This window comes from Trachurus japonicus, chromosome 14 (genome assembly GCF_045865225.1).
Source record: "Trachurus japonicus isolate A0001 chromosome 14, Traja_1.0".
Classification (NCBI taxonomy): Eukaryota; Metazoa; Chordata; class Actinopteri; order Carangiformes; family Carangidae; genus Trachurus; species Trachurus japonicus.
In genome coordinates, this window is record NC_140920.1 from 19,546,224 (window position 1) to 19,571,565 (window position 25,342).

A 25,342-nucleotide genomic window follows, 5' to 3' on the forward strand; every position below is an offset into this window, starting at 1 on the left:
TTGAGGCTTTGTTTCCAAGATGATAAATCTAACATTTACCTGCATGAGCTCCTGTTTCTCCTTCTCCCCTGAGCTGATGGCGTCTCGGATGGAGCGGACCTCACTGAGGATGGCCTGCGCCTCCTGCAGCTTGTAGCCATATGGGCTGTTGGACACCTTCTGGTCGATCCTGGAGGTCAGGAGGGGAAGGAACAAGGGAGGTAGACGGAGAGAGAGAGACAGAGGGATTGGGGTCAGTTTGATCAGCAAAAGCAAAGCATTCTCTCAAAAGATGAAATAGCTTTAAATTAGCTGCTTTATTCATTCGTACGCAGGGAGCTGGCCCAGCTGAGTGTACGTACGTGCTCCACATCAATAGGCAACACTGACTCACTGTGACCACAGCGTTTTACCAGTCACGTCTCGGGGTGATGGAGCAGCGTTACTCACTGTCTCCTCACACATAGTTTCCAAACTGCTCTGTGGAACCAGACTGTGTCAGGAGAGAGACGAACCCCAACACTTTCCTCCTCGGCCTCCATTAACCTTCTAGTCTTACTCTTGTTTATTTATATATATGACTGGTTTATCTTATTAACGTTGTACTGTGATGTTTAATAAAAAAAAAAAAAAAAGGTGTTTCGAATGAAAACACAGTGATATTCACAGTTAAACAAAATATGTTTGTTTTTGACTCATAGTTTGCATTGGACCTTGATGTTGTTGTAACAGACGATAAGATCTCGTTCTGTTATCTTACATCATAGTAAAAAAAATATTTTTGTTCTTTGTTGTGTTGGTTGGAGCAACAAGATATTTAAAGTTGTCACATTGCACTGGGACACTGTGATCTGCATTTTCTATCATTTCCTGATGTTTTTTTAACAAAACTTTTAATGAGAAAAAGAAAATAATGGGCAAGAAAGGGATAAATTCTGCTTTCGTTCTGTCGAGTTAAGTCACTAAACGTGTTTTCACATTCCTAGAGGACAAACTCAAATGTTTGTTCAACTTGTAAAGTTCCAGGTAAGGCACAGCAGAGCCTGTTTTCAGCTGTGGGAGGACGGGGCTGCAGGGACGGAGACGCTGCTGCAGCAAACAGCCATGAGAGGCAGCAGCAGCTATGTAAACCCTGTCATCAGCAAGTCATGCATGCATCTGAATAACAGGTCCTTCCACATTCTTCAGAGAGGGGAGAGGGGGGAGGGCGGCTCTGACAGAAAGAGAGAACGAGAGAGAGAAAAAACAAGGTACAGAGAGAATGAGGAAGTGAGGGAGTGAGAGAGGGAGGAGGGAGGAGGGAGGGAGGCACTTGTCTGTAACAGGCAGAGAGAACAAATAATCCTCTCTAAGTCCTTCTCAAACATGGACTTATGCTGAGAGAAAACGCTGTTTGTGAACTTTTTTATAATTTAAATCACAATGATCACTTTACTACGACTCAGATAGGGAGGCGTGTGACTGATACTGACAAAGGCTCTGCTGTTTAATTAACTACTGTTAATTAATTAGCTACTGTCAATTAAACTAATAGCTGCTGTAGCAACGAAGAAAATTACATTCCAGCTAAATAGGAAATTGTGCGTTTCAAATGTGGTTAAAGTGTTTTTATCAGACTGTTCAACCAGTGCCTGCTCCTGATTCTCTAAAGTGTCTAAATCTACCTGTGGATGTGGATGCATGGTGACCTTTGACCTAGAAATACTAAATATCTTAGATTTCTAACTTTAATTTGTCTTTATGACCGACTCACACTTTCACAAACGTTTATCTCTGTCATTGTTTAAATGTCAAAACATGCACACGGCCAAAGGTATACGGACCCTAACCTCAGCTGATAGGAGATTTTTCAGGCTGATAACAAAGACGTGAGATAGTGATATTCTGATTGACATGAAATGGTTCTCCGGTGATTTATTATAGCACTTCCAGAGGTTTATTCATTAAACAGTAGTGACCACATCTCCAATAGCTTGATAGATTCACACTCTATGATCCCTGTATTTTTTATGTATGGTTTTTTTTTACCTAATTATTATTCATATAGCCCCAGTGAGAGAGAAGTCAGTACAATTAGGGATAAAGAGGTAGCCAGGTGAGTCGCAGGTAGAAATTTAAATCCAATACATGCAGAAGGTTCTCAACAGAAACACGCAACATTACCAACTGTTAATTATAAAACTATTTGCCCAGGTCTTAGTATTTGCTCCCATTAAGATTTCAATTCATTCCCACCTCAGTATCCTGTATAAAAAGGGCCGTCCAGATACTTTTGGCTACACTGCGTGTTAAATTGTCTCTTTTCTGTTGTGTGAATGTCATAAAACTCTCTCCACTGCTGCAGTATTTTGTAAAATCTTATCATGAGCTGAGTGTGCGGCTGCATTCCAGTCTAAGCCTATTGGTATTTCTGCAAACAGCGATTGGTTGCTGAATGGCGTCTGATGACTGTAACAGGAGAGGAAAGTCATGGAGGAATGCCGTCCGACCGCTCTGCCTCAGCTACTCTTTAATCCTCCTGACACTCTCACTGTGCCGCGTGAGGCAAGACAAACAGACCGGACATTCCTGTTCAATTCAGCGTCCACCGACGGCGGAGCGGCGGCAAAGCGTACGCTCTCTCCGAAATGCTGTTGAGTCTTCAAAAAAACAGAAAAACACCAACAACCCCCTCCGTTTACATTAGCAACCATCAGAAGAGCGGGTTGTTCTCGGCTGACTCTCTTCATGTTGGGAGGTGTGGAAGTAGGTCAGGTAGACGAGTGTTTTCCCTCACATCCACATTCCTGAGCTGTTGTTCCATCAGTGCGTTTATAGAGGTGTTAGTGTTTAATGATGGGATGGAATGTGTGATAGTGCTGAAGCAATAACTGAGGTGATAACAGCCGTTTACTGCACTCAGGTCTCTACTCAGCTCGCATCAGTTTAGGCAACTTTTATTCTTTTTTTACATATACTACATGTTAGTTTCTGACCACACGCTGCTGAACGGAGCAAAATCCAACCAGGGCAACAACGGTAGAGGAGGAAGTCTCAGCTCCTTCATCTTTACTGTGAAACACTGCTCCTGTCATCGAGTCACAGGTAAATCTTTAGGATAAGACAAATGAACAGAGAGCTGTCATCTTCAGTGCGTTTCGTATCTTTTCATCTTTGTAAAATACCCGACTTTATAACCGACGTCTGTGTTTTGTTACATCTTATCTTCTTTTACACAAAGAGAGTAAAAATTAACAATGTGATCAAAGCTCAGTAAAGAAATGCTCCTGTCAGATACTAACAGTGAAAGACTGAAAGTTGCCAAGGAAGACTCGTCACACTGTCCCTCATCACATCGATATTGTCCATCTCTACTTCCATCATTTTAAAACAAGACTCACCACCCTGCTGTTACTGCACTGCTCTGTCAAGTGTAGGGAAACTAAATAATAATAATAATAAATACTACTATTATTATTATTATTATTATTATTATTATTATTATTATTAATAATAATAAATAAAAACATCTGGATCATTGCATCTTTTGCGGCTTATAGGGAACGACCCATGAAGCCTCAGTTATGTCCATTTTGAGGGTTAAGATTCTGTCTGTGTGAATCGATCAGTCAATATTTCCCTGCGTTTACCAACGACAATACAGTGAACTGGTTATTTAAGAAAATAATTGTCAGGTTAATCAGTAATTAAAGTAATTGGTAGTTGCAGCCCTGCAATTTGCTGGCACTCAATACTGTGCAGCTGAGTCTCACCTTCATTTCACTGCTTAGCTTACTGTGCATTGTAAAGTTTAAAAAAAAAGAGAAGGTGATAACATCATACATCGTGATATTTTGGATGAAGTATTGATACTAAAATTTGGATGTTGCCTAATTCCTCAAACATAAATTTAACATTCATCAGCCAGATGTGAAGCTGAGAAGACTGAGGGAATGTCAGACTCTGAAGCCTGGATGTAGCCTAAAGCACCAGGACCTGATCTACGGAGTCGAGTATCAACAAATACACCTGTCAATGCGCCCTTTAGCCAGGAGTCAAGCAGGAGGAGGCTTGGGCTGGAAAGTTTCCAGAAGTGAACACGAGAGCAGGTATGAAGAGCAAACACCCCCTGGGACAAGGACAGGTAGGACGGTTGGACCCTGGGCGAAGTGTGTTAGGACGCAGCACTTACTCTTTGAGTGTCTCAAAGCCTTGTTCTTTGTACTGCAGCTCCTGCTTCATACAGGCCAGGTCCCGCTTTAGCTTGTTCACCTGACACAGAAGGAGGAGGATAAAGATCTGTTAATATTTATATTATCATTTTATTATTGTTAAAAAAAAATCTATTAACAGTGTCTGATCTCAGCTCAGTGTTGTTGCTGAAACAGGAAGCAGACGCTCTTACCCGACTCTTGGCCGTGGCGATCTCTGCCTTCAGGATGTCTGGGTCGTACTTGCTGGAGGAGGATGATCTAGAGTTCACTGCAGAACAGATTGGAGGGGAAAAAAAGATATTAAAAAATGATTTTCTCCTTTGGTTATTCCGTTCAGTTGTTTTATGTATAACACCAGAACAGAGACTGAATCCTCAGCTGACGTCAGTGTGGTGAGTCTGGACTGTATACTGTATATCTGCTCAGATGAAGCAATATCAGATTATTTTTTGGCCCTCATGGCTGAAGAGTGAAAGCACAGACTCACAAAAGAGAAACCTTCACGGACCCTTTTTCTCTTTTCCACATACCTCTGCAAACCGAAAACACCAATTGCAATTTAATCTCAATAACTATCTGTGAAAAGGAGGCAAACAAAACCCCCAAATCTTTTCTTCCCTCCTCATCTTGTGTTCAGCTCAGTCAAAGCGTGTCACCTTCAGTCAGCGACACAAATTCTGCCTCAATGTTCAGCAAAAAAGTATATTCACGAGTCACGACACATCACGTCTGTTATAATCACTGTGTCCTTGATCTTCCTCCTCCACATGAGGACCTAGAGCAGCATACAGCATACAACATCATGTTGTGCTGTTTTGTTCATGTACATTTTTTTTATTGCATAATGTCTGATCAAGTCTGGTGAGACTTAATTTTTACTTCCCTCTTATAATCACTTATTTCCTATATCCATTTCTCTTAAATACATTTTCCTTTTTATCTTCGTCTTATCTTTTTTTGCCTCACTCCTCCTTTCGCATTTTCAGTATCTTATTTTTATCATCAATATTTAAATCTATATTCGTCCCTTTTTAAAAAATATTTGCAGTATCTTTCCTGCAGGCTCCATTCACTGAATGATTATACGTGTAATGAGGGAGGCGGATGTGTCAGAGAAAACTCATGCATCTGTAATTGAGGCCTGTGCTTTCAGTACTCACTCTTATGTTAATGTGTATGGAAAACCAGCGTGTGGTCCGTACAAGTTTTTAATTGCGTAATAATTAACGTCTGCATTAATGATGCAACATGTCATTATTCTCATCATCAAATAGCTCTGTGCTACAGCTTTGCTACATGTCAAATGAACTGTGTAACACGTGCGCTTTCTTCTCCCTCCCTCGGTCTCTCTCGCGTTACTCACAGCTGGTCTGCGACGTGGACTTGTCCCTCCATGCGTCGTTGAGCTGCCGGTACTCCTGCTGCGCCAGCCGCAGCCTTTGCTCCTTCACCTGGTAGATCTCCTTCTGCGCACTGAGGGCGTCCCGGGCCACGGCCAGGTAGTCCCGCAGCATGGACTCCTGCTCCCGCTGCCACTGAGCCCGCGGGTCCTCCAGCTGGGTGCTCTCTGGAGAAGGAAAGGGAGAGGGGAGTGTTTTCATCTGGGCAAACCGCTTCATCCAAATGAACAACAAGCAGTCGACCGCTGCACAAGAATTTCAACATTTTTTCAACTTCCTCCATTAAAAGAATAGTTCACCCGAAATTCAAATTGCACTCATTATCTACTCACCCTCATGTTGACTAAGGGCTGGGAGAAGTTTCGGAGTTATCCGTGCCTTCTCTGAGTTACAGGGGGTCTCGGCATAGCAGTGCATGTCCATATAACGGTTGCAAATGGATACCACTTTTCTTCGTAACAAAAAGACACACCAAAAAACATCCAAATATAATGTCCGTCTTGTATTGGCGCAAATCTCGCGAGATTTGGACGGACCAGGAAGAGGAGCTTCCACTACAAACAAGCTTGAAATATAGACTTACTTATTTTTTTCGGAACAATTTCGCATTTCGGGGCTTCAATACAAGACGGACATTACAGACGAGTACTATGGAGGTATTTGGATGTTTTTTGGTGTGTCTTTTTGTTACGAAGAAAAGTGGTATCCATTTGCAACCGTCATATGGACATGCAGTGCTGCACGGAGCCCCGCTGTAACTCAGAGAAGCCACGGAGGACTCTGAAACTTCTCCCAGCCCTTAGTCGACATGAGGGTGAGTAGATAATGAGTGAAATTTCAGTCCGTTCATAGAAGTTCTTCTGTAATCTTCGCACAACAAGCAGTAAGACCAGAAGGAGGTGAACTCACTGGTGTTGTGGTCGACATAGTAAGCTCCGACAACGGGGTCGTACGCCTCCTCCCAGCCGACCGGCAGCTCATCCCCGATGCAGTCAGCAAACGTCAGAGGCTTCGTCTGCCTGCGGGGAAACAGAAGCAGAGAACAGACTCACAACCTGAACCATCGCCGCTGAGATCAACAGACCTCATCAGAAACATTATTATTAACAACACAATAGTTATTCATCTATTTAGTGGTTACACAAAGGTCAGTGCATGTCTCAGCCACCAGGAACACATGCGCACCTAACTGGTGGTCATAAATGGCTTTGGGTTATTAAATGCTTGTGCAATTTACAGGTAATTATCATTATAATTTATACTGCAATGGAAGCACCACAATAGCTATGGGGAAGCCTTGATTTCCTAAAAGGAAATAACAGGAATGTTACAACTAATCGCAATGGAAATAAGTAAATACAAAGTTATGTTTGTATTCATGGCGTGTTTCTCATCTGAAGCCTCTGCACACTCCCCAAACCTGTCTCAGGTCCGACTAAGTATTTAAGGTGTGTGTGTGTGTGTGTGTGTGTGTGTGTGAGAGAGAGAGAGAGAGAGAGAGAAATGCACTGTAAACAAATATTAATGAAGTACAATAGGTAAAGTATGTCAAGTGTGTGACAAATCATGATTAAGATGTCAAACCAGCTTTGCACAGTTCATACCAGGCTGCTGTCACATGTCATATCTCGATCCCTGGTTGGTATGTGGCACTCAAACCACTTTACGTCAATTAGCATTAGCCAATAACAGCTCATCAACCTGTCCAATCATGAAGAGCTGCGACTGTTTGTTTTTTTTAATGGTTGCTTTTGTAAGATTCACTATGTTTTACACATAATTGACTTTGATTAATCAGAAAAACAATCAATATTTCATCTGACAGAGAAATAAATGTTCATACAGAGATTCAACGTGCCGAAGTGATGGTGAAAAGTTAGTTAGTCATTTTAGGGAATTATTCTTATGATAAAATCTCTAAGTCACATCCAAGATTACTACTAGGTCTGTTTGTTGGCAAGAACCTGGCCATTTGATCATCGTCCCAAAGGAGGGCGATGATGTGAGCGATTGGGAAAGGCAAGACATAGTATTGCAGTTTTTCTTCTTTTTCTTCTTCAGACTATTCCTTGACAACCTCTCACAGTATAAAGAGCACACAATATTGCATGCACAAGCAAATACTGTTTATTTTTATGCATTCAGACTCAGAACAGTTGGACCTGCAGCCGGCTCCTCTTATGTCCTGCATCATAATGCTACGTTTTGTGCCATCTGAACATCTGTTGCTATTAGGGAAAAAATAAAGTGCCTACAGGAAGGAAATAAAATGAAAAAATAAAACCCAGTAAACAGTGTTATTGATCTAATGTGGGGCTGAAACATCCAACAACACTATTTTTTGTGCAATCTGAACAAAGGAATCAGTTGGATGCTCAAATACAACATCAAACTACTGTCACCATGATAACTATTGACAAAGTATCAATACCGCTTTAGTGCTTCAATATTTAATAACTCTGCAGTAACACACAGCCAGTCTGCACCCCTGCTCCTATAACAAAGGTAAAGAGTGTGTGACCCAAATGAAACCGTGGTCAGAAGCAGCAGCTCTGAGTAACGACCAGACTAGGAGATGGATTTATCCCGGCTCACTGTTTGTCTGAAAGCTGCTCCAGGAGGAGGAGGAGGAGGAGAAGTTGGGTGAATGTGTGAGTGGGGGGAGTGGGGGTGGAAGGGCTGGTGTTTTACTGAGTCCTCTATTCACCTCAGGAGGGGGGGGGGGAGCAGAAAATGGGGTGGGGGTGGTGACGGGGGGTGTCGCTCTGGCCGGTCACAATAGGAGGAAACCGGCCCGTGGCATTCCACAAGCAGCGCTGACGCATCGCCTGGAGGTTTCTGGGGCAACCCTCGGCCCTGCAGCGGCCCGACCGCGGCCTTACTCTGACCGACCGACCAACCGCCCTGCAGCCGTGAGGGTGAAATTAAACGCCATCTCATTTTGTTTTGATGTAACCGACTCTCTGTCTAACTCTACATACAACTAAGGCTGCTGCACAATTATTTGAAACTGCATTTTATTTTCTGATATAGGTGAAATGTGTCTCAGCATTGTTGTACATTGTTTGCACCATAAGTCGTCATATCGTATCAAATCATATTCTCATGATGTAAAGGCAGGTGCATGTTTGTGTTTGGTTCAAGACCCAAGAAACATCACATCATTGATTTCAGATTTTTTAACTACAAATGAAAAGCAAATGTGACCATTCACACTGACGCATATATTATCTCAATGTGTTTTTTGTATACTGTGCACAACTCAAAATATATACCACATGTCAGTTCCCAGTGATATTTTTTTAAGGAGTTACTGCTCAATCCAATAGGAATGATAAACACTATTATGAGAACTTTCCTTTTATGGATAGAATATTATTACTAATTAATGAGATGAAATTATATCTTAACAATGAGAGGATTTATGAGAATATTTTAGACACATTTTAAAACCGTCTTCAGCTAAGCTAACAGACAGCGTCAGTATGATTTTTACAGGTTAGTTGAGTCATGATACAATTTATCCTACACAAACTGCTAACAGCATTGATCCTGATTTTACAGGGGAATCTGGCTCTAGCTCAAACTCCTCAAATACCCTAAAAATTCAGGAGTTTCAACAGGTTTCTCTCCAAATCCCCAAATCTTCTAAAGTAGTTTCATCAACACATTTAAGAATTTAGCTTCTTATCACGTTAATAACACGATCAGTAATTCCCGATTGTGATTTCTGAACCAAATCTCAAACAAACATGACACAGAAACTACTAATAAAACCTGAACTGCAGAGTAGACGTTCTGCTGAGCTCAAGTGTTGCAGAGTGAGCTTTCACCACATATTTTCTTTCTGCTCTGTGATCTTCATTCATTCAGTCATGTCATTCCTCACTGGTGGGGGGGGGGGGGTGCCAAAATAACACAGTGGAAACAATATCTATTCTACTATAAAATGCAGTGTATATCAGCTAATTACCCAAGCCCCTGTTGTACTACTACACAAAAAAAGCCCAGCACCGACAGCGTACACATGGAGTTGGTACTCTAACATGTTTGACAGTGGATAAATATTTAAATAGATGACCTGTCACCCCCCCCCCCGTCCCCTTTTCTCCCGCCTTGTCATGAGTACCCTTCTGTAAATATTGCATCTTGCGGTCTTTTCATTGACGTTAAAACATTTAGGCTGGTTTGTTGTCGTGAGTCATCATCACGTGTCTGAGAACAGTTTCTTTCCTGATGCCTGTAGTGTCAGGGAGAGTAGTAGCACAGTAAACAGGGTGGATGAGAGATTGAGTGACAGCTGTGGAGCTTTGAGGACCCAGATCAATACACAACCTGCAACCATAACCCATAACCCATTCTTAATCAAAATAAAACTTCATGCCGAGATATTTCCTACCTGCATAAATTTTTTTTTTCAACAAATGTCATGATAAAGCAATAAAACATCACACACCAAATCCTCACTAATTGCATCTCGAACATCACAGGGGATACACAAATAAATGTAAGGGAAGTGACCCCTCGTTGAAGAAATTGTTGGAGACCACAAACAGCAGAGTAAAAAAAGCGAGACTCTTCTGGTGTCTCTCGTGCTTCGTGACTGCGTGTAGGCTACACACAAACACGGAGCAGCCACTCGCTGCTGCTCAGCACAGAAACTGAACTGGGTCCTTTTTCAGCTGATGAATAATGAAAGGGGCCCGGAGAAGATCCCCTCGGCTCTGCTGCTCTAAATTTAGACTCAGGAAAGACGGGGAGGTTTCTGCCAACCGCTGATCCCAGAAAAAGCCGGCTGGTTGGCTGGCCTGGGCATCCACATCCCATTATTTGATTCCTCCCTCTCTCTCTCCCTCTCTCTCTCTCTCTCTCTCCGCTCACCCACTAAATCCCGTCCTCTAATCGCCGGGGCCGAGGGGAGTCGCTGACCTCAACTCGTCGCTCTCTATCACGGTTTCCCTCAGTGCGGTGGACCAGCTGGTCGTGGTGGTGACGGTATAACCTCCATTTCACTGTCACTCATTTAATAGCCATTTGTAGAGCTTCCCATGTGATCCCTTGCTTTAGTGCTCCAAGTGCCTAAGATTGGCAGGGAGCCCCCACATACTGACAACAGGTAATGTGGACAGAAATTGGCACTTCCTGATTGCTGAATGGTTGGAGCGCAAACATGCAGTGAGTCTCCATTTCCAGTCTCCTTTCTGATAAAGGTCTAATATTCATCCAATATCTGTTTTGGAACAGTTCTAAATAATTAAGAGCTCAAACATTTACTGTTCAATACAATCCATCCTAGGGAGAGACATACATCAATGCACCTGTTCGGCAAATAAACTTATACAAAAACATTATAACAACTCTGTGGCTCCTTCACTCATTATTTCTGACTTACAGTGGCTTTTTATAAACATCACTGTTGCTGCTCTCAAAACAATATTTTGTTAGATAACGTGATGCTGCCACCACCACCAGGCTGATACGGGGAATAGAATCCTGAAGCTATTAATGAATTAACAATGATATAACTCAAAGTAAAACACAACAAAAATCATAGATACAGATATGAAATTGAGTAGAGACACCTAACAAACTAGCAATTGACTATTTTCGAATGGTTATGATACTTCTGTCTTTGATTTCACTCACTTACTAGGTTATTTATTACTATTATTACAAAAGAACACAACTAAGAAAAAAAAAGAGGTATCACTTTAGGCTCAAAATGTGACCATTATATTAAAAAAATGAACACAGAAACGCCAGCATACACTTCAACCAGTCTATTAACCAGACCCAGAAGATGAGTGATACACTAAATGAACTGCATTTATGCAGCAGTTACAGTTCAAAAGCACATTACATTACAATGTGCCTCTAATTCCAACATGCACATACATCACTGTGTTAACTTGAATCCCAGTAATCTGATGCAAATATGTAGCTTGTTTTGTGAGAACCAGTCTGATTGGTTCAATATCCCAGGTTTCAGCATTTAATCCTTTTTTCTATTGCAGTGTCATCTAAGGATTCAGGTAAATTCCTTCACTTGAATCACAGGAGGTGGAGTTAGATTCCTGGTTAAAGGGATAGTTCACCCAAAATTCAAATGAAATTTGAATTTTTTTTTTTTCAAACGAATACTCGAGTACTACTCAAATAGTGACCTCAAACATTCGGATAGTAAAATATGCTACTTGTTGCAGCCCTACTGCCAACAAAGGTCCATGTGTAGCGTGAGAGATCGAGTCTTGGTTCCATATTTATACTATGAAAGTCTCAGTCCACAAACGCACACTGTATTCAGAAAATCTGAGCCATGAAGACTTCCTGTGACTTTGTGATGTCACAGCACTCAGAAAAGCCTCCAGCCCTGCCCACCTGGACCCACCATACAGCACATGCAGGGTTTGGTTTCTGCTGATGTTTGCCTGATAGATCTTTCATTTTATTTGAAACAGTCAGCCAAGCAGACGAGACGAGAGGCTCAGACCTCCTCTTTTCTGATTGGCTCATTGACCTATTGTGATTAGGGCTCCAGAGAGAGGCCTGAGAGTGGAGACGTAAAACATTTATTACATGAAGAAATCATTTAACACTTCAAACAAAACATGATGAAAGTGTTAAATAAATTATAAAATTTAGTTTTAAGCTAATTAATTGATCACGTCGATTGAAAAATAATGTCCGCCACAATTTCAGCATATGATGAATTGTTGAAATCATTTTTCATGCACAAAACTTCAATATTTTCTAGCTCCAGCTTCTTACTTATGAAGATTTGTGACTTTTTCTTCAAAAAAGTCAAAACATCTGTGGGTTTTGGACAGTTGATTAGTGTGTGCGTTAGGGTCTCAGCAGAGTTTCCGTGTCACATGTTGGTCTGCACGTTTTTTAAGAAGCTTATCTGAGGCTAAAACTCAGTGAGGAAAACACTGAACTCTTGTGATGTTTTGGCATCAAAAATTGATTTGCAGGATATTAAATTCTGCCTCTATGTCGGCCTTTAAAAGCCGAGGCAGTAGAATACACACACACACACAAACACACACACTCACACCTCCACAGGTTTCGCATACCAAGGTAAACAGCCTGGCCGGGCCCCGGCGTTCTAATGCAAACTGACAAAGTGTGCGGCAGAGTGCAAACACACAGGGAGGCGGGCTGCATAGCTGAACGGTGAGTCAGAGAAACGTTCATTCAGCGCGGCATATATACATTCCTCAAGTCCTGTTATGAGGCTTTAAACTGCATTTCACAGCCGCTCAAAGTCCGAGAACGAAACAATGACACACACACACAGCACATACTCCTTAAACAAAGCAGCAAATAAAGAGTGAAAACACAATAAAAAAGAGAAATGACAGCAGAAATCAGCCACAGTCTTTCTGCACATCAACCTTCTCATACCAATGATGACAGCGTGTTATCTGGCAGATAACATTCCTTTCACCTGACGATATGCATTCAATGCGTCACTGCAAGGGTGGATAGATGATATAGCACTCTGAAGAATTCATCAAGGCTTTGAAAACACTCACAGGGTTCACATTTTTACTACTTCTATTCCTCTTTTGGTTCTGCTTTTTTGTTGCTGTCCACAGATACCTAAACTTGCTGAGTGTATACTCAATGGCAACGTGTTAAAGGTACTATATTGTATAAAGGTAGAGTATACTACTGTGATCATAGATCAGGTCTGTGAAAGTATCAAAGCCTCAGTCCACACACAGAGGAGATGTAAAACTACACAGAGGTCGATTTTGGTTTCTAAAGACTAAAATGTATCTTCTTGTAGACTACTTCAAAAAACAAAAAAAACAAAACATGGCACCTTTAAATTTGACTGGATATTAACAATTTTGTAATACTTTATCAAGAGATTTTGATAAATAAAAACTGATCACCCAAGAAAAGAGGAGAAAGAGAAAGGTTTTGTTTAGAAATCTTTGAAAAGTCTTTGAAAATTAAATCAGCACTGGGATCTGGACGTCATACGGCCACATTGGCTTTTCTAATAAATATTATTGGATATCTGTGACTGTTCCTCTGAGGGCCCTGGGCAGGATGCATACACACAAACACACACACACAAATGCGCAAAGCTGTCAGTATCAAAATAAGGCTGGCCGTCTTTCTTCATTCCTGAAGGCAGCCTGCACTGGGAGGGTTTTCACACGACTGCAGCAGGAAACTCAAAACTTCTCTAAATACCAAAGATGAACATGTTTTTACAGCTGAATGGGCAGAAATGATTTTACTGACACTATGATCCAAAACAAAGGACGTCAACACATACCAATCACCAAATGCTACTCCAAACAGTCTTCCAGTTCAAACAACGAAAGACAGAATTTGGTGACACATTGAAGTAGTGCTCTTCAGTCCTTACAAAAACCAGACCAGACCACAACTGGTAAAAACATTCAATAATGATACATAGTTAAAAAACGACCAAGGTTTCAAATATGAGTACAGAGAATTAGGCTAAAAACTAAATAGATAGTAAATCGTCCGGCAGAAATACAAGGGATCATCTGTAGTTAGGCTCTGCTCTGGCTGAAGGGCAAAATAACCAACCAGATGTGTTCATGTGGTCACAGCACACAGCTGGATTTACTGTCCCTGGTGCAAATTAAAACGTTTACTAATGTGCAGCATATGCCAACAATTACAACTTTATATCTGTTTATATAGTAGCCCTCCATGCTCGGGTGTCATAAATACATGAGTTAACACTTCTATCTGCTAATTAATTACTACCACTACAGTGTGTTATAAACCATTCATTGCATGTTTATATACAGATTTAGAATATTAAATTGATTTTAAGTAGATCAGCAATCAGAAATGTGAAAAAATGTGATGAAAAACACAGATGAAAAATCATCCAATCAGGTTTAAATGGGTTGAATTAGCTCTTATTCTATTCTAACACAAACCTTTTTGTCTCAAACTAGTGCACATTCCTGCTTCTGTCTGAATGCTCTTTGTGAGCTGCCACAAATAAATAAGTTATAAGATGGTCGGTTATGTATTAAAACAAACTAGACTGCAGCTGTGGCTGAGCCAGCCTCTGTTCAGGTCCTAGTTTACAGTTTGCAGGGCCTCACGCTGCACTTTGACCCCGTGCACCTTGGCAGGCAGTGAAAGGGATTTCAGATGAATCAGGCCTTTGGCTGGCGAGTCTGTGCGCTGCTCGGTCCTTCACGTTGTGTGTTTCAGGAATGTGTGTGTGAGTGTTGTTTTTTAAGGACTTTGTTTGGGGAGGTTTTCTTTTTCACTTCCTCTAATAAGTGTCTGAGTGTAAAACAACCAAAGTAGAAGAGGTCTTCATTCCACCTGCCATCATTAAACCGTGCGTGCGTGTATGCGTGCGTGCGGGATGCCACGGTACTCAGTAAAATACCGAACCACCCTTCATGTCACACGGTTGAAAGTGCAGCTCAAAATAAAAAAAACCAACGGGCATGGCAGCACAAGCAGGCGCTGATCGCGAACATGGGGTAATTTGAAAACTGTACAATTAGCGCAATTTAGCACATTTAGCGTTTAATAGCGTTCCGGCGGGACGTCTGTCCATGCGCACGTGTGTGAGTGTGTGGGCGCGGCCTGCGCACGAGAGAGAGGCTGAGTCCAGTAGGAGGAGGAGCTTACTGACAGGGATGAGAGATGGTGAATTTTTTTTTTTTTTGTGAGAGACTGGCCCAAATGAGCCTGTGGCGGATGCCGGCATAGGGAGGGGTCTTCCTTGACGGCAATATAGCATGATCTCTGTTTGAAAGGGGCACAGAGAGGAGAGCCTGTTCAGTGTGTGAGAGAGAGCTCTACTAGGAAATACGATTTGAAACATAATTTGGGGAGAAAAAAAAAAGTTCTGTTTATGCACAAAACATGTACGGAAACTGTACCGAAAAAACTGTGGCCCAAAAACCGAGGTACAGACCGTACCGTGGGCTACCTGCGTTTCACCCCTGTGTGTGTGTGTGTGTGTGTGTGTGTGTGTGTGTGTGTGTGTGTGTGTGTGTGTGTGTGTGTGTGTGTGTGTGTGTGTGGCTTACAACCGATGAAACAGCTCTAGACACCTTTAGGAAGAAACTTACTATTGTTTTCATTTTGCAGTGTGCACGTGTATCACTGAACTGAATCACAACCTTTAGGAAACAATTACTTTATGGCCTCTTTATTGGTCATACATTGAATCTTTTATTGCTTTTACATATTGCTTGTTCTTTGTATATTATGTTTCAAGGTGTCCTTGCTGAAGAGAGCTCATGATGTGAAGGCCAATCAGGGACAAGTCAGCACCTCATAAATCAAAGTACTTATTCACACCGATGCTATAAAGCTGTCATTACCATTATTCTGCAGCAACGGCCAAATGCAAAGATGTCAGCCATGTTATCAACAACACTAATATATGAGAGATGAACTTGTGGTAATAAAAGAGAGCTTTCCAGTAAAATTGTCAGTATCAAATGCTTTACTTTGGACAACCTTTTCATATTTTGTATATCAATTTAAAAAAAATACTGACAGATTAACCTGTAGACCAATGTGTTACTATCTCACAGTTTATTAGTGGTGAACACGTGCAACTGGACTGGAATTGAACCAGGACTTGCTGCCCCAGTAATAACCAATAAGCCACTCAGCTATCTTGTCAACTTGAGAACAAACAAAGTTTTGATAATTGACTAATCATATGGTTTACACACTGTACTACAGGTGTTACTGTTATTGCAGTATCAGTATTATCACACACATACAGTATAAACACTGGCCGGCCCGGATGTCATCAAACGCATCATGAGTCTCAGTCTTGGACCACTCTCTGACAAACTCGACTGATATACTGTATGTCATACTTTCATTCAACTATGCAGACAGTGCAAAGATACTGGGGACAGGCAGCACATAGTAGCAGGCTAAGACAAACACATGACACATCTTTATATCACCAGACATTTGCACTATTTGTTTTACTATTTTTTTGATCAGATAAACACAAAAACCTGTCAACTCATGTGGATTCAACCTGAGGTGGTTGTCATACAAAAGCAAAAATCTAAAACTTTGAAATGACTTTGCGCAAACTTAAAGCAGAAGTAAGCGGAATGTTTGTGTTAATATAAGTCTTAAATAGTTACATGTTCCGACGGCAATCACTTCTTCTTCTTTATCCACTTCGTGCCTTGGTGGCACATAGGGCCTCAACGGCAATCACTTACATAGAGTGTTTGGTCTGAAACACGGGTCTGTCAGTCACTCTGCTCTGCTGTAAGCCGAGGAGAAAACTTTCCTTGTATCCTACAACCTTTTATCCAATGAGGAGAGAGAACGGCATAAAGGGGCAGGGACGAGGGCAGGGACTGCTAACTCCATCGGCTGACAAGAAGTTATCCAAAACGACTGGATCGCTTACTTCTGCTTTAACCCCCCCCCCAGAATAAACCCAAGTAAAGAAAGACAAAGGCAATAACATTTTAGAAGACATGATATGGCATTTAGTATTTTATGTCAGGTATTTAAAGCTGGAGTTAATGGCCCTGAGAAACTTCACAACTGAGGACGGAGGAATTATTCCTCTGTCCTTGTTTGAGGATAATGGCTCTGATTCATTCAATTCTTACGGCTGCTGTGCGTGTAATGTTGATGAACGAGCAACTGCTGCTTAATTCAGTTCAGTAGATTCATTTCCCCCTCTGAATAACAGCATCGGTTACCTACACTACATAAAACATGTTAAATACTAAGCAGTGGACCTAATGCAACGAGAAAAGAATCAGTGTGCTCGCTCACATCGTCACACAGAAAAGACAAAAACAAGCCGTAAGCCTCCTGAATTCCAGACATAAGCCATTAAAGGGATTTGGTGTCAAAGTCCGAGGGGTCTTAAGTAACTGGTCAGGATGAAAAACGAGCCCCCCCTCCACCCCCACCCCCCATTTACACTGCATTTTTGTACAAGTGGCTCTGCATGCTTGGCACTCTAAGCCTATTACATATATGGATTTCTATGAGAGCCAGAAGGACAAAGAAAAAGGTACAGTAAGTCACACCTCCACACCTGGAATTTCCCATTTCAGCAATGTGAATGATCGGGATAAAATAAAATAAAATAAAATAGTTCTGGTTTTCTAGTCGCCTTTCTACCTGGTTCAGGACCCAGCATACTGTATCCACTGCAACACTGAGGCCTTGATACTTTCAGTATTCATAAAGAAGCCAGACCAGCTTCATAATGAAAAAATTCATAGAAATATACCTTTAATAACTCATCTACCTGTTCTTACTAGCGTCTAATGAATTATTAAAAGATATTAAGCAATTAAACGGTGGCTGAGACTTTGCCCCAACATCCTCCTCAGGCTGAAGAACCCAGACAGCATAACAGTTCCTTTATTAGGAGATCCAGGACAATACTGCTGACATGGCTGCATCATTTCTTCTCTGTCCATGGTGCCAGTCTCCTGTTCTATCACATCCCACAGTTCAAGCCCACTTAAGTTCACTGTTGTGACCAGATAACTTTAGCTTTGCATAATTGAGTGTTGTCCTAGTGGAAGTAGCCATCAGGGGATGCAGGGATGCAAACACAGGTATTGTGAAAAAAGAAAGAGCCTCCAAACTTATAGTGGGGTATGGGGGCTTATTTCAGTCCAACCAAACTTAAGATTTTAATGAATAACGCGTATGCATGCATATTAAAAAAGTTTTTTTTTTAAATCTATACAGGAGCAGCTGCACAGAAACAACATGAGTTGGCGTGGGGAAAAGATTGCAGAGCATGTTAAGAAGTAATGCGAAGAGAAGTTACCGTATTTCCTCAATTAACTCACTGACTGTCGCGCTCTTTTCCAAAGTTTTAGTCAAGTGTACCGGCAATTTAGACCATTTTTGACCATTTTTGTAGAGCCACAGCGTATTCTGAGAAAACTCAAGCTAAACATGGCTGCTTTTCATCAAAATCCCTGCTTTTTTTCTAGAAAAGGAGATAGAGCGTCTTTTATGAAAGGTGCTCTGTTTGTGCCTGACGCTCTTCTGACACTTGCATTTCTGGATCAAAGGGCTCGTGTAAGATAAATATATACAACAATTGTTCTATTCACAAAACCACCATCGGGGGCGGGGGGGCGCCACTAAACAACAATAACACAGACGCATCGTGCCGTGTCGCAGCCTCTCACCGCGGAATGTGATGGTCTCTCGGCCAAAGCAGGTCCGGAACTCCGGCCCCACCGGTGGTCGCGGTCCTTCTGTGGTACGGGTCGGTGCCGGCGGCCTGCTTTGGCCGAGAGACCATCACATTCTACCGCGGGAGGACACGGTGTTGCTCGAGATGAAGACCGGGCGGGACTGTCGGCTGAGAGCTTCCTGTTTCGGCTCCGAGCTGCTGGAGCCTCGCGGGTGAGAGATGCATAACACATGCATAACTCGGTTTGCAAAAGCCGAGTTATGATAAAAACTTCCAGATCATGAGCTGTCATGAGTCTTTGATCGTCATCTATTTCAGTTCTGCTCGTCGTAGAGTCCCCAAATTTAAACATAAAGGTGTGTTTAAGTGTCTATTTTCATAATAAATAAAAAAAGCAAAAAACGTAAAATTATGTTATTGGCACTCAACACATGGGAACGAAAAACTTAAAATTACGTGGTTGGCACTCAATGAGTTAATAGACGGTATTCAATTAACAGCCGGGTCTCATACAGTAGGCCACAAGGCTGGGGGTATTGTTTACACAAACAAATAAAGGCCGGCCACAAGCACAGGGCGGGTCAAAAACTGACCAGGATATGACCAGAAAGTGCGATGGTGCTGCAACCAAACTACACAGCTATTAAATGATTGGCTGTTTGCCTGTCACTCGTAGCATCCAGGGATGTGATAGGATGTTTCAATGAGCCAGGCAAGGCGCAAACAGAGGACTGTCTGTTAGATGCTTGGCTGTTCACATGTCACTCTTAGCACGGTCCACATCAAGGGATGTGATAGGCTGTTTATGAGTCGGAGCACACGTAACCCCGCTCGCCACCCCAAATGAAAAACTCTTCAGATCTACGAATCGCACAAGTCATCCAAGATCCCGTTAAAAAAGCAGAAATTGACGAAAAGGAGGCTGTTTGCATCCCTGCATTAGTAGAAGGTAAATAGATGGTAAAGGTAGGGTGTGGCCAAAAAGAGGTGTAACACGACCGGCCAGGACTGCCAACACAAGGCATAGCAAGTTGGGTCCATGGATGTTGAACCTGGCAGCACTAACTCCATCCCATTCCCAACTACCTGCGGCTTCATCCAGATCCACCAAATCTGGTTACATTTTCTAGTCTGTACAAGACCAGCCCTCATGAATGGGCTTTCTGGTCTCTGTTCTTGGTTGACAGGAAGTGGAATCAGATGAACAGGTATTCCTGATGAAGCGCCTTGAATGTATTTCATAATGACGTTTGACCTTCCAAGCAGCCACTGACTTTCATTCACTTCCCTTCAACCTGTAGAGACTTGAAGCTTGTTGATGCTGTAATATGTGATGTTGGTATGTTACTGGTCCAAATTATATATAATTTTCCAACTGTTAACTTTTGCTTGCTTTTTGTTTCCTTGGTTACTTTCATTATTCCCCTGGTAGATTTCCAATAACAGCTCAGAGTCAGGACTGTGTTGAATCGTCCTTGAACACACTGCCACAACAAAATACTTAAGTAGAAACAGCTCAAAGCTGCCTTGTTGGGGGATGACGATGTGAAACTGACAAAGAAACACAGGCAAAAAGATCAACAAGATACAGCACGCAGGGTTTTTTACAGGTGTATTCTTAATCCACACTGTTAAAATGAATGGTAACAAATGGCTGGAAGACAGAAAAATGATGATTCTGTAGTGATATGAACACAATTTACTAAATTTAGTCAAGGTGCCATATAGCACAAAGGTGATCCATCTCTCATTATTATTAAAGCCTCAGTCCACAGAATGCACCAGGCTGTCAGGACTTCTGCAATTTTGTGATGTCATACATTGCCCCAAACCTTGTCCACCTTTACCCACCATCCAAGACTTGCAGGATTTGGTTTCTTTGAGTGTTTTATCTTAAATCTGCAGTTTTTCTTTGATTACTCCTAAAACAGTCGGCCAGACTGAGAAGAGAAGAGGCTCGGAGCCTCCTCTCGTCTGATCATCGGCTCGTTGTTACTAGAGTTCCAGGCAGAAGCCCAAGAGTGAAGATGTTAAACTACACAGAGCTGGTTTTTGGTTCTAAAAACACACAAATAAGACTATAAAATAAAATTCAGAAAAAGTATGAAATATATGACCAAGTGGGCAAGCTTACATGCTGCATACATCCTCCACTGTGCCAGTCTATGTTATACATACACAGTAATTGCAACAATTATACCCCTTTCCCACTGGCCAAAAAACCTGTTTAAACCCGCTAACAAGCGGCTTCTGATGGCAGTGGGAAAGCCTCTAATGTCAGCATTAGTCTCAGTAGTAAACTATATGTCAAACATACTGGAGGTAACTTTCCATTTCCAACATACATCTCTTGGAAAGAGTGTTGGGATTGTTTCTGTAATCTACTCAACTTTTTCTATGAGTTTGATCATGGATAGCGTCGTTCTGTAGTGATTAACGTGTCACTCCCATTTACTCTGCATCTCCCCTTTCAAAGCTAATGAGAAACCACTTCACAGAGCACACTGTGCGAAGGAACATCTTGTTTATCACCAGCTGAGATCTGCTTGATGTAGCACCAAAGGAGGACGACTCCCAGCATCAAGGTCAAATTTCTACTTCAAATAAGAAATGACTGCAGCTCAGAAGACGCTCATTCTGTCCTCTTTACACTTTCCTCTCATCACCACCACTGCTCTTCAACACTCCCACTTAACCCGTGTCTTCACATTATCTTGTGCAAAAAAAAAGTGCCATCTGTTATTTCTGGATGAAAACAGCTATAGGTAGAAAATAAAAGAATCAGGTTCATAGAGAGTAGCAAGAAAGGAAGGGACGGGACATTTGAGCTTTCTAGGGAGATAGAATAATGCCTATTAAGGGTAATTAGTTTACTGATCAGTCAGTGAGTTGGCAGAAAGTTAGGTAACAACTATTCTGCTCATCTACTTTTTTGTGTTAACCAAAAAGCTGCATGTGTTGTTGTAGCTTCTCGAATCTGGGGAGTTGATGCTGTTCTTTATAGTACACAACAGCAGACTGAATATCTTTGAAATTCAAACAGGCACTTTGCTCAAATTTCTGGCTCATTAATCAATAAATCATCATCATAAAAAATTTAAAAGGTTATAAATGGTGACTTAAGGAACAGCCACTGCTACAATAAGGTGGCAAAAAGGGATCTAAATTAAAATACAAAAAAAAACTCCCATTACGTGCAGCCCTACACATAATATCACACCATTTGGCAGCTTTGTTTTGTCAATGCAGTGAAACACATGAGCCCAGTAAACTACTAGGCTATACCTTAAAAGAGTGGGACATTAACAATGAAAATAACTGTTACTAGGATAAGAGACATGGACGATAGATGTCCCAAACACCGTGACAGACAGAGATGTCATAGTTCAGAATAAAGGCAACACAGGAGCAGAGGTAAATAGAGTATGTGTGTCTGCTGGTATTTGCATTTATTGTATCTTTTTACATCCTATGTACATTTCTGTCTACATTTGAAATTAAACTGAGTCAGCCTTCTTTCTCTTCCACAACTAGGATCTATGGACCAGCGGCTGGTCTTTATAGAGCCCAGTACTGAGCACAGGTGCAACAGCTCCCTGCGTCTGTTCATGTCTGGTGGGTTAAACTTTCATACTGAGAAACATAATGTATAAAATTGTCATTTACTATGTGTATGTGACATTAAAAGTGCCGTTTGCAGAGGAACAGTAAATATATTTCAGCCGATCAGGCTCCTTTGGCCTGGTCTAGTGGTATGCATAGGTCACATTTACATTTTTTCCTTCAATATCTCATCTGCAAGGGGTCAAAGGTCTTCCTACAGCAGACTCCATACCTGTCTCTGGGGTCGATCCAGCTGGTGATCTGGTTGATGTGGTCAATGTAATAGACTTTGCCATCAAAGTCTCTGGCTTCCTCCCAACCCTCAGGTAGTGGCAACTCCTTCCTTGGCATGTCAGGCGAGTCTCCATGTAATTAACTCCTCTCTACTCAAAATCATAACGAAGGGAAACCATCGCTTTTCTCTGTCATCATCAGCAACAACGGCATCAGTAGTTATTCCCAAAATTCCCGGTCTGGCGCGCCTTGGATTAGGGAATAATAATAATAATCCATAATAATCCACCGATTAGCAATGATTCCAAAAAAAAAAAAGAAAGGGGCTGATGAAAGACACTGTATCAGAGGGTGAAGCAGCTCCAGCAGGCTGCACTTGTGCACCAATTCATCTCTCTGCGAGTGTCAACTCATGTGTAATATAAACACAGCGGTCATTAAACTACACCGTGATGATATTTGACGTGTTTTTCCAGTTTTAAACGCATGTTTTGCAACTTTTCCGGTGACAACTTTTTAAGTAAACTACAATTATCCACGGTCCACAGCACACGGGCGATGCTGCTGCTGCTGCTGCTGCTGCCGCTGGTCTGTTGTCGGTTTCAACATAAACACAGAAAGCTGCCTCACGTCCAAGTCCATAAACCTCAATAAAAAACCAAAGGAGGGCAGTAATGTGTCCACACCAGTGAAGGGGGGAGCTTCACACCGAAAACCGTCCGAGTGCCGTTAAAAACCCCTCTAAAACCCCCTCAGTGAGCTCGTCTCTCCCTCCTGCCTACAGGCCACCATGTTGAGCAGCAGTCACCGATGCTAGCCGCCAGCCGCCGCGGGGTAACGAGCACTCCGAGCGCCGCCGAGAGAGGAAAAGTAACGAGCAAATCCGAAGACGTAAAAATCCGGTAAACCCCGCGTGAAACTCGGGTCTGTTATCTTTGATAAATGATCCGTTTGCAGCCCGGACGGGAGGAAGGGAGGGAGGCAGCGGCGGCAGCGGTGGCGGCGGTAAAGTCTTCCCTCAGTCCCGATGACTTCGGCCGGTCGACCGCTGTCAAGCTCCGGACGTTCGCAGCGGCAGCTTCCGGCTACGATTTCAAAATAAAACTTCTGTTGCCAGCAAGGTGAAACTTCCGGTCGCAATGATTTGACAGACTGATATCAACAAAAAAGTTCTGAACATGGTCTAAGTTAGTGCAGGGGTGGGCAAACATTTTAGCTTGGGGATCACAATGAGTTTTAAAATTTGGCTGGGGGGTCAGTAGCCTACCTACCTATCAGTGTGTGTGTGTGTGTGTGTGTGTGTGTGTGTGTGTGTGTGTGTGTGTGTGTGTGTGTGTGTGTGTGTGTGTGTGTGTGTGTGTGTGTGTGAACTAATAGACTAAATTACACGTTAAAGCCATTACCTAAAAGTAAAAGAAAACTTACATTCAAATAATATTCAATTTCAGTGGGAGCAGTGTTGCTGGTCCCCCTTTTTTGCCTGTGCATCAAAGTTTGTGGTCTTTGGAATAATTTGGACAGTTTTTACCAGTATTTGATGGGCTGGATTAATAGGTTGGAAATGGCCCACGGGCCTTAGTTTGCCCAGGCCTGGTCTAGTGTGTAAAATGAAACCCTAAACAAAGGCTATGATAAATACAATTGATAATAATTGTATATCATTCCTTTATTTATTGCACCTTTAAAACAACAGTTTATAAAGTGCTTTGACATGCAAGCAGACACACACAAGAGCAATGGCAACAGCTGAGCCCCAAAACAGAGACATAAAACTCATAAGAGCCCATAAAACATAAATAATTAAAGGAATTATAAGCACTACAAAATGTAAAGCACAGAATGGGCTAAAGTGAAATAAAACAGAAAAATAAAAGCATTGAGAAACAAATAAGAGCAGTTTCATAAAATAATGCTACTAAATAAGATTAAAACGGAAAAGAAAAAAAACAATAGAAACTGATAAAAACAAACAATAAAATATAGTATAGGACAGTAAGATTTTTTTTTTTTAAAGAAAAGGATAATAGCCTCAGGAAAAATAAAGGCCATGAAAAAAATACAAAGAAAGCACCTAAAAGCAAGTCTTTAAAAGTGGGGTAGCCTATAAGAATATTGTTATATTCAATTTAAATTTGAACTGTGCAGAAGTTTTAAAGACAAGCATACAGCAGCCTCATAAAGTTTCATATTCAGTGACAACGACCACATTGTCTGGCCCACCAGATCCCTAACCTCAGCATCATGGACTCGGTCTTGGATCACAAGAGACAGGGGATACTGATGTGGACTAAATCCACAGGTGGTCTTCTCCAAGATGTTGGAACAACCTGTAAAATCCTGGCACAGATGTAGGTTACTGAAGAGAACAGGTGCTGCTTTAATGGTAAAAACCGAGAAGGGGGTCAGAGCAAAAAACTCTGATGTGTTTGATTCACAATTTATGCAAATATGAATAATGTAGCTATATAGGCCCATTTCCACAGCTCTCTGAATTGACACAGGCTACTCAGTCTCAAGCTCACAGCGCTCTCTGGAGGTCAAAGTGATATGGTGCAGGTGCATCCTCATGCTGTGCCATGGAGACTGAGGTCCGTTTTTTGTTTTGTTTAGTTTGTTTTGTGCCTGTACAGCTGGCCACAGGTTGGGTTTTGATTAAACTTGCCAGGATGGTTTCCAACAGCACTTTAGCTCTTTTATTTAAAACTGACAGAATTTGAGTAGAGGGCATTGCCGTAATT

The 25,342-nt window shown here is 41.8% G+C and overlaps 1 protein-coding gene across 1 annotated transcript in view; it reads right to left on the reverse strand.

The window, feature by feature from the left end:
- The window catches only part of wwc1 (WW and C2 domain containing 1), a 48,761-nt gene extending 25,101 nt beyond the window's left edge, over positions 1 to 23,660 (reverse strand). The window contains exons 1-6 of the mRNA XM_085798241.1: positions 22,603 to 23,660; positions 6,482 to 6,591; positions 5,536 to 5,739; positions 4,364 to 4,440; positions 4,151 to 4,230; positions 40 to 169 (exon numbers count right to left, since the gene is read on the reverse strand). Coding sequence (XP_085654367.1) covers positions 40 to 169; positions 4,151 to 4,230; positions 4,364 to 4,440; positions 5,536 to 5,739; positions 6,482 to 6,591; positions 22,603 to 22,721 — 720 coding nt within the window. The 5' untranslated portion in view covers positions 22,722 to 23,660. The remainder of the gene's footprint in view (positions 1 to 39; positions 170 to 4,150; positions 4,231 to 4,363; positions 4,441 to 5,535; positions 5,740 to 6,481; positions 6,592 to 22,602) is intronic.
- Between the last annotated feature and the right edge of the window lie 1,682 nt (positions 23,661 to 25,342).